At 44.1% G+C, this 10,296-nt stretch overlaps 1 protein-coding gene across 1 annotated transcript; it reads left to right on the forward strand.

Annotated features, from left to right (window-relative positions):
* Positions 1-1,270: 1,270 nt before the first annotated feature.
* Rtl9 (retrotransposon Gag like 9) lies at positions 1,271-6,106 on the forward strand. Its single transcript, XM_090327152.1, has 2 exons — positions 1,271-5,209; positions 5,990-6,106. Exons 1-2 carry the CDS (start codon positions 1,274-1,276, stop codon positions 6,104-6,106), a joined length of 4,053 nt encoding a protein of 1,350 aa, XP_090183278.1. The 5' UTR covers positions 1,271-1,273.
* The last annotated feature ends 4,190 nt before the right edge of the window (positions 6,107-10,296 follow it).

The following is a 10,296-nucleotide window of genomic DNA, read 5'->3' on the forward strand; positions in this document are numbered from 1 at the left end:
AAATGAGATGCTACAGGTAAAGTGCTGCAGAGTGCTTGTCAGTCAGTGCATGCTCAGGAAATGTGTGCTGATAGTGTTTCTGCTCCTACTTCTCATGATTTTTACTATGGAGGCACAATGTCATGAGATTGATGACGTTCATGACATTGTCCCAAAGTAACCAGCCTTCCACTTTTGGCATAGGCAGGCTCTGGGGACATGTCAATCTTGTGTAATGTCTGGATTGGTTTCCAAATTGTATGTCAAATAGCCTCTTGTGGGGCTGTTTATGGGAGTGAGCCAGAAGAGGTAGGGCTCTAGGATCACCCATCCCGTGTCATTAGGGAAACCTAAAATTTGCAAATGCTCTAGACTGGGCTTCATGTGAGGCCTGGTCTTGGAGATCAGAGTAATAACTGAATGCAACCTTAGAACTGCCCAAAACTAGGCAACCCCAGGGTAAAGGTTAAAGACATTATAATCTATAACTGTCACAATGACCTTCATTGAACTCTATCCTTGGCTAATTTTAGAAAGCTGATAAAATTGAAACAATGATATTGATTATTATAAGGCCCAAGTAGGATAATGCTTGCAAAGATTTGCACATTACAGTTTAAACTCTGTACAGTGCCATACATAAACTAAGTTGGCAGTAGACAGAAGTAGAAAAGTGCTGCTTGTTATTATTATTAATAACAATAATAACATTAAGCAGGATTTCACTTGTGGAATGTTCTGTTGAGTCATTGATTAGGTAAATGCTCTAGTTTTCTTGAGGAGTACACTCAGAGCTATCATAGTGTAAAATAAGGACAAAATCACTCTCTGGATACAGTGACCCTTAGTAACTATTATTTTCATGAAGGATTTCCTCATAGAGGTCTGTCTACCAGTACTTTGGCTGTGGTGTTGTCTGCTGTGGCAGAGATGGAGATGGAACATAAGCTAGGGGCCTGCACTTTGGACAATCGGCCAGCAGGTGGTGCTCCTGTCTCATTTGAGGTTGTTTGCATTTTTAAACTGAGACTGTACTGTGTAATTAGGAATGATGGTTTGGGGAAAAATAAAAAGGTGAATGGAGCAATACTTGCTGCTGAACAGTTTCTTCATGCATAAATCAAGTCTCCACCATGAATCATTTATTTGTCTATTTTCCAATGTTTTTGATAGTACTTTTAACCTGTGTATGTATTTCTTATGTACAGATTTCTTTGCTACTTGGCCCTGGGCAAGATTCCTGAGGTCATCATTTGAGCGGTTTCCTCCACATTTTCCTGTGGTCGTGGCAGATATGTCAGTACCCTTACATTCACTGCGATTCAACAGTATGACAAGGGAGGAAAACGTTGACCCCCCAAATAGAGGGACAACCTTTTCTAGATCAATGACAGAGACCAGAGCAGAAGTCCAAATCCTGCCTGCTCATGTACAGTTACCTATAATGTCAACCTCAGCCTCAGAACCTGGGGACATGACCACACAGCTGATAACATCTCCAGCTTTGGACAACCTGTCCACACCTTTAATGGGAACACCAAACTCTGGAGCAGTGTCCCCACCACTAATGCCAGCCTCAGACTCTGGGGCATTGTCCCCACTGCTAATGCCTACATCAGATTCAGGAACATTGTCCCCATTGCTAATGCCATCTTCAGACTCTGGGGCATTGTCTCCACTGCTAATGCCAGCTTCAGATTCGGGAACATTGTCCCCATTGCTGCCTACTTCAGACTATGGGATGATGTCCCCAGGGACGATGACAATTCCTGACTTTGGAACAGTGTCTACAGCACTCATGGCAACACCAGATTCTGCAGAGACCTTGCCATTGGCAATGGCTGCTTCGTCTTCTGGGGCACTATCCACCCCTGGAATGAGTGCCTCATCCTCTGAGGCAATGTCCACAACATTAATGCTGGCCCCAGATCCTGGGGAGCTATCCCCACTCTTAATTTCTGATCTAAACACTGGGGTGACATCTACACAGCCAATGACAGCATCAGGCTCAGAAGCCATGTCCCCCTTGCAAATCACAGATGAGGACACAGAAGCAATGTCCAAAGTACTAATGACTGCCTTGGCTTCCGGAGAGATATCATCACTTCTGATGTCAGGCACAGATTCTGAAGTGATATCCTCATTGATCATGTCAGCTCTAGGTTCTGAAGAAACACTAGCCCAGCCAATGAGCACCCAAGACTCAGAGGAAATGTCTACCACACTGATGTCAGGTCCGGACTCTGGTGATATGTCTTCACTGCTGATGTCAGCTTCAGGCTCAGAAGCAATGTGTGCACCACTACTGGCTGCCTCCAGTGCTGGAGAAGCACCCACATTACCAAAGCCATCCCCAGATAATGAGGTAATGTGCCCACTGCTAATGACAGCCCTAACCTCCACAGTAATGCCCACCCAACTAATGGCAACTCCATTGTCTGGACTGACATCCTCACAATTACCACAGAGTCTAGACTCTGAAATAATGTCTGCTCCTCCAATGAGAGAAACCTCTGCAATGGTGTCCACACAATCAGTGAGAACCCCAGCCTCTGGAGAGGTGTCTACTCCACCGATGACAGTCACAAGCACTGTAGAGATGTTCACAGAGAAAATGTCAAGCACAGCCTCTGGTGTGATGTCCACACAGTTAATGATGACCAAGAGCCCCAGAACAAGGTCCATAGGCTTTCTAAAAGGCACAGCCAATGGAGCAATGTCCACACAGCGAGTGAGAGCACCAGCTTCTGGAGTGATATCCACACAGCCAGTCACTGCCTCAGTCTCTGAAATGGTGCCTGAGTCACAATCAGTAGCCACAGGCTCTATGCCAATGACCACTCAGCCAATCAGAGCCCCTATCTCTGGAACAACATCCAAATTACAAATGAGAACCACAGCTTCTGGACTCATATCTGTACCACAAATGAGAGCCTCAGCCTCTGGGGCAAGGTCTACTCCACTAACGACAGCCACAGCCTCTGGATCACCATCCACGCTAATAATGACAGACACAGCCTTGGGAGTGATGTCTATTCCACAAATGAAAGATCGAGCCTCTTCCATATTGTCCAAGCCACTAATGACATCCAAAGCCTCTGGAACATTATTCATGGAGGAAATGACAACTGTAGTGTCTGGAGAGATGCCTACACAGCTAATGAGAGACACAGCTTCTGGAGCTCTGTCCATGCCGCAAAGGACGGATCCATCCCCAGGAGGGCTGTCCACACTGCCGACGAGAGCTACAGCTTCTGGACTCATATACACATCACAAATGACAGCCACGGTCTCTGGAGATACATCTGAACCTACAATGAGAGGCCCAAGTTTTGGAGCTACAACTACAACACTAATAAGAGCTACAGCCTCTGATCCAATGCCCAGTCAGCCAATGAGCACCCAAGATTCTCGAGGGCTGTCCACATCCTTCATGAGAGCTATGGCCTCAGGAGAAATGCAGATGCGAGTGCAGGCCTCGGGAGCAGTATCCACACCAATAATGAGAACCTTGGACTCTGGAGACTTGTCCACACTGCTCTTAAGAGATTCATCTTCTGAAGAGAGATCTCTGCCACTAATGCAATCCCCAGCTTCTGGAGAGATAAATATGCCTCCAAGAGCCCAAACATATGGAACAGTCTCAGCTCCACAAATGAGAGCCACAGCCTCTGGAATGATTCCCATGCCACAGATAAAAGCTTCAACCTCTGGAGCAATGTCTTTACCACTAATGAGAGCTGCAGTATGTGGAGGAATGCCTAGGCTGCAATTGAGAACCCAAGGCACTAGAGCAAGGGCCACATCACCAATGACACCCACAGCTTTGGGAGACATGGCCACACTTGGAATGCATGCTGCAGCCTCTGGAGAGATATCCCCAGCACCAGTTACCATGCCAGCCTCTGAAGTGATGTCTATGCCACTAAGGAGGCCCACAGCCTCTGCAGCTGTGTCCACAGAGTTAAGGAGTCCTCCAGCCTGTGGGAAGGTATCTACTGGCCAAGTAATAGCCAGTGTCTCTGGAGGGATGTGCAAGCCATTTATGAAAGCCACCACCTCTGGAACAGTGCCAATGCCTTTGATGTCAGCCATGGCTTCTGGAGAGATATCTGTGCCACTAATGAAAACTGTGCCCCCTGTAGCAGTGTCAACACTGCAAAGCCAAGTAGTGACCTCCAGATCTATGTCATTGCCACAAACAACAATCACAGCTTCTGGAGGGCTGTTTAAGCCGCCAGTAAGAGCCTCAGCTTCTGACGCAGTGTCCACACCACTTAGAAAAGCCTCAACTTCTGGAATGAGGTCTATGCCACTACTAAGAGCCACGGCCTCTGGAGGGATATCTGTGCCACAAATGACAATGACAGCCTCTAAAGGGGTATCTACGCCTCTAATGAAGGCCCCTGTCCCTGAAATAATGACAACACCACAAACAGCTTTTGGAATGATACCCACTCTGGAAACCAAAGCTACAGACTCTGGAGAGGCATCTACCTCTCATATTAAAGTTACAGACTGTGGATCCAAGTCCATACCACACATGACTGGGCCACCCCCAGAAACCAGGAAATCACCACCCAAGGAAGAACCATCCTTTGGTATGTTGACCCCAGCACTCTGTTACCTCCTAGAAGAGCAAGAAGCAGCCCGTGGCTCATGCCCTGTGGAGGAGGAGGAGGTAGAGATGGATGATGAAAAGCAAATGAAGGGCTTTTTGGATGATCCAGAGAAAATGGCATTTCTAGTGTCTCTTCATCTTGGGGCAGCAGATAGGTGGTCTCTTTTGCAGATGGAGGTTGGAAACCCTCTTTCAAATGAAAATAAATCATTTCTGAGAAGATCACAGGGCGTATACAACTCCCTGTCTGAGATAGACATCCTCAGCGCTGTTCTTTGCCATCCCAAGCAGGGCCAGAAGTCAGTCAGGCAGTATGCCACTGACTTCCTGCTGCTGGCCCGACATTTGTCTTGGTCGGATGCCATTCTACGGACCAGGTTTCTGGAAGGACTCTCAGAAGCTGTTACCACCAAAATGGGTCGGATCTTCCTGAAGATGGCTGGCAGCCTAAAGGAGCTGATAGACAGGTCTCTCTTCACTGAGTGCCAGCTGGCTGAAGAGAAGGATTCCCCGAGCAATGCAAGCCAGGTTCCGCCGACAAAAGCCTGCAAGAGGAGTAGTGAGGAGGCCATGGAGAGTGAACAGGGCTCTCAGCAGCAGACTGAAGAGGTAATGATGGGGAAATACATGGGAGATTTTGAGCTGAGCTGAAACATGTGAAGGAAACAATGGAGGATACACCAGGGAGTTTTTCAACTCCTAGACCATAAAAGCTCAAGCTGGAGTTTTATCAGAGAAGTGGAAGACACAGTCATTTGGGGTATATTAACCACAATCAAGAGCAGTGTCGAACCCAAGTTACTAAGAAGCTGGGATGGATAAAGTACGGTGTTCTGATGATAAGGGATCTCATTGGGTTCATTCCCAATTGTACTTATGTGAAGTCCACTTTTAAGGGAAGAGTATTTCTTTTTTATGTGGCGGGGCCCCCCCTATAAACACATGTGTTTTGTACTTAGATCATTATGAAATCTGGTTAGCCTAGTCTTTATTTTTACAGGTAAATTAGCCCAGTTCTCTGGCATGCAAACTTATGAGACTTAGCCAGCCAGAACACCCTGAATTATAGGAAGTGTGGTTCGTGTGTGTGTGTGTGTGTGTGTGTGTGTGTGTGTGTGTGTGTGTTTGTGCATGTGCACACGCACGTACATGTGTTCTAGTCATGGGGCTTGAACACAAGGCCTAGGTGTCGTACCTGAGCTCTTTTTCTCAAGGCTAGTGCTCTACCACTTGAGCCACAGCACCACTTCCAAATTTTTGGTGCCTTTGAGCAGCAGTCCTCAGATCATAGCCTCCTGAGTCGCTAGGATTCCAGGCGTGAGCCACTGGTGCCTGGCTAGAAATGTGATTCTTATTTCTGCTGTTCTATTTTTTTCCTCTCACTCTCAGCACCAACATGTTCCAAAACGCTGTTACTACCTGAAAGAGCATGGAGACCCCCAAGAAAGTCTTCATGACCACCTTCGACAGAGCACAGGCCATCAGAAGCCACCCAGCAACATGTAGTACTCCATGGAAGGAATCTTCTCCTGTGATATCTGACTTTGCTGCTAACTTCATGACTGGTTCCTGGACTCATTCCGTTCAACTACATCAGAAGCCTCGTTGCCTTTACCCTTCAGCCTCCTCCTTCAGGCGTATCCCACCTTACCTCCTACTTCGCTGCCTTCACCTTCGCTTTCACCCACATGCCTATGACCTGTCCTGACAACTCACATGTGAACTACAAGAGTGTATGGTGTATGACGGTCAGAACTCCCATCACCATCAAGGCCAGTGCTACTTCTTGGTCCAGGGAGAAGTCTAGGCAGGACATCATATCCTACCTCAAAAACACCTTAGAGTGTCTTGCCATGTGTCATCTGGCAAACTTGAGGAAACCCTGGTCCTGTTCCATCTGGCAAGGGAGCCAATAAGAGAGAGATACCCACTCTTAGATCACCCTTTTTACTCAGTAGCTGTCACAGTTTATAGTACCTAAAATAGGTCTCCAGGGCCCTTGCCCTGTTTATTGGCTCCATCCTACACCATTTGTGTTGACCCATATTATTAATAATAGTGATAGTAATGGCTAACGGTTATTGATAATGTGCCATGTGACAGGTACCGGTGTAAACTCTTGACAAACACCATCTCACTACAGTGTTACAGTAACCTAGCTTATTCTTGTGTTGTTAGCTTCAGACTTATTGATCTGTGATTTATGGCTCGTGTCTTTCAGTGTGGAATCTCTAGCTCCGACCTCTGGGTAACTCCCTCAGTCATTAATTGCCCTCACTCCCCTTGGCTGTTGTGCATCATGGCCAGTACTCTTGATAAGGGGCTTGGTCTAAAAACAGGCATAGTTAGTTAGAACTTAATATGAGCAGTGTTTGCCTTCAGGTGGTTGGTTTATGGGTGTTTTGTTTTATTTTGTTTTAAATTTTGTTCTTTCTACTTCTCCGTACTTTCAGGTTCTCTACAGTGAGCATGTAATACGTTTGTAATCATAAAAGCAAATAAAGGTCATACAAATAAAGCGTTTTTTAAGGCTACCTGAATTTGATTGAGTCCTCTCAGTTAATAATTGCTATCTAACCCATATCAGCCACTGTTTAGTGTATAAACAGATGAGACTCTCACTCATAGGACAATTCCGTCCCATTACCATAATTCAGGAAGGACACAGACAATAAGCAAGAGCATACCTAAGTAAGACATTTAAATTGTGATGAACAGGGACATAAGAAATCAAGATAATAGAAAATTCGGAACAGATAGGATCAATTTATCAATCCAATAATATATTAACCATATAACTGGCTTACTCCAAAATCTTTCAAAAAAAAGTAGAAGTGACTTAACTAGATATGTTTTGGGAAATTAAATTGGTAACAGTAGAGGCAGGATGGAAGAAAGGGTCAGAGGTAATTGAGTCCCCAACTGCAATCAGGTGATTACCTGGCTAGATGACTCAATCTAGGCTGATGGCAGTGATAAACACAGAACCCAAACTCTCCCTGGGTACTTAAGTCTACTGTTCTATCTGATTCCAGGAAGAGGAAAATGATTCTCTGGAAGAGGAAAGATTGGCAGACAAATTGGCGGCCCCATGATACTATACATATGAATCTAGCTTTGGGGGATGCCTACAGCTGCCTCAATTATCGATATTGTTGCCAAGAGAAAAGAGACAGAGAGAGAAAAAAACAGAACAGTAAGATAGGCAATATAAATTCTAGGAAAGAGACCATCAGCCCCTAGGGGCTCAGCTTTCCCCCTCCTCTATGCCAATTGGGTCACATCTGGCCCAGTCCAAACCTAAGTGCAGTATGGGCTTCAATGGTCCACCAGGGTTGTTGTTATCTCAGAAAAACTTTGCTCAGTTTTCCCTTTATTACAAAATAGAGATACAAAAGTCACAACTTATGCCTGAAAAATATATACAGGAAGAAAAATGCTATAACAATGAAACTGATTGTCTTGTAGTCATGATAATGGAAAACACTAGAGATTATTTTCCTATTTTTCTCCCCAGCCATTCATCTTTTTTTTTTGCTTTTTTGCTCTTCAAGCTAACCTCATGAGATAAATGGAACTAATGAAGATCAATCACACCCTGTTAGAGGTCAGTCCTTTTTCCACCCACCCTAAAGGTTACATTTAGAAATGTTTCAAGAGCTACTCAGAAGCTCTATGGAGCCAGGCTGTCATATGCCTAAGTACTTGAGACAATTTTGTCTGCTGGAAAATGGTGTTTCAAATTTCTTCAAGCTACATTGGCTCCTAGGTAAAAATAAGGAAGAACACACATGTTACCAAGCCTGTCTGCACCTTAGTCCTTTAAAGATTTCTGTTAGTCTATTAGTGAAGGGCCCAGAAGTTGTACATGTTCTGGAACAGTCCTTGCTTATTGTTTTTTTTTAAACAACTACTCTGTTAGATGAAGGTCAACAGCCCACATAGTAGCTTGGCTCTGCTGCAGCTGCTGGTGTATAGCTCTGACTGTTGGAATACGGAGGCCCCTTCTTGGGACTAGGGATTTGGATTCAGCCTCATTCAGCTGTGTATCAATGAAGATCTGAATAGTACTGTCATTCTGTTATGGGTTGAATAGGACGTGTTTTCCACAGGCCCACATGTTGAAGGCTTGCTCTCCAGCTGGTGGTGCTATATTGGGTAGTGATAGAAACTTTATGAGATAAGGTTGGCCTGATCGAAGTAGGTCACTTTAGGGGGGAGGGTCTTTAAAGAAACTATCTTGTCCACTTCCTATTTATCTGCTTCCTGGCCACTATGATGAGGTAAGTAGCACTGCTCAAGTATTCCCTTTTACTTTACCACAGACTTGAAACAAATTAGTCAGTCAAAACAACTGAGTCAGCCCATGTACAAAAACTTCCAAAATGTTCAGTCAAAAAAAATCCTCAATTTCCAGTTGTTTGTGTCAGGTATTTTGTTACAATGAAGAAAACTCTGACTAACATACCTCCCTTCTGGTAGCTTTGGCAGAGGGCCACCTTGGGCTGAGGGCCTTGAGAGTTTCAGTCAGAGTGGGAATCGTCCTTTCAGTCATGTGCTACACTTTGTCACTTTGACACTGAAATAACATTCTTTGTTTTGTGTTTCATTGAGTTTCCCCCAGAGAGGCAACAGTTACTCTGATAATAGGTGATATCATTAATTCTGTTTTTATTGAATGAGAATTTGAGCCACAGAGAGGTGAGGTAAATGCTCTAAGGCTACAGATCTAAAAATCAGCTTATAGCATTTTTCTTTCATCTTTCGCTGTCTACAACAGTGTTTGCCTTGGACCAAAGGGAAGTTGGAGCTTGTATGTCAGGGTTTGCAGAAGACCTATCTGAAAATACAAGTCCTAAAGACTTATGGTTACTCTTTTGTGGATTCTACAGCCTCTGACTTTTGACCAAAAACATACATTGGAATAAAGATCCCCTTCAAAGAATGTTTCTGGCAAAATTGTATATCAACATATGCAACAAGACTTAACCCAGATCACTATCTCTCACCCTATACAGAAATCAATTCAGAACGAATCAAATATCTTAATATAAAACCTAAAACATTGAAACTACTACAGAGAAGCATAGGGAAACCATTAGAAGATGATAGTCATAGACAAATGACTCTAATTGCCTTATGAATAGGAAAAATAATTGACAAATGAGATTCAATAAATCTAAAAAGCTTCTGCCCAGCAAAGGGAACAAACATTCACAGTATGAAGAGAATCTCCAAAGTCAGGAAGAAAATCTTAACCAGCTACTCACTAAATGATTAAATGATTAATGTCCAGAATTTAGAAAGAGCCAAAAATGTAACAGCAAAAGAACAAAGAATCCTATTAATAAATGAGCAAATAGACTGAGCAATTCTGAAAAGTACAAATAGCACACACACGCACACACACACACATATATGTAGGATGAAACATTGAACGTCCTTATCCATAGTGGACATGTAAATCAAAACAGAGTCAGAATGCAACAAATACTGTCAAAGTTCTTAGGGGAAAATCCTTATATACTGTTGGTGGAAAGCTCAAGTAGTACAACTACTATGGAAAGCAATACGGAGTTTCCTTTAAAAAATAGAGAAGTAGGGCCAGGAGTTTGGCCTAGTGGTCGAATGCTTGCCTAGCATGCTCAAAGACCTGGGTTCGATTCCTTCGTACAGTAAACATAGAAAAAAGCGGG

Source organism: Megascapheus bottae, chromosome X (assembly GCF_031878675.1).
Source record: "Megascapheus bottae isolate mThoBot1 chromosome X, mThoBot2.hap1, whole genome shotgun sequence".
NCBI lineage: Eukaryota > Metazoa > Chordata > Mammalia > Rodentia > Geomyidae > Megascapheus > Megascapheus bottae.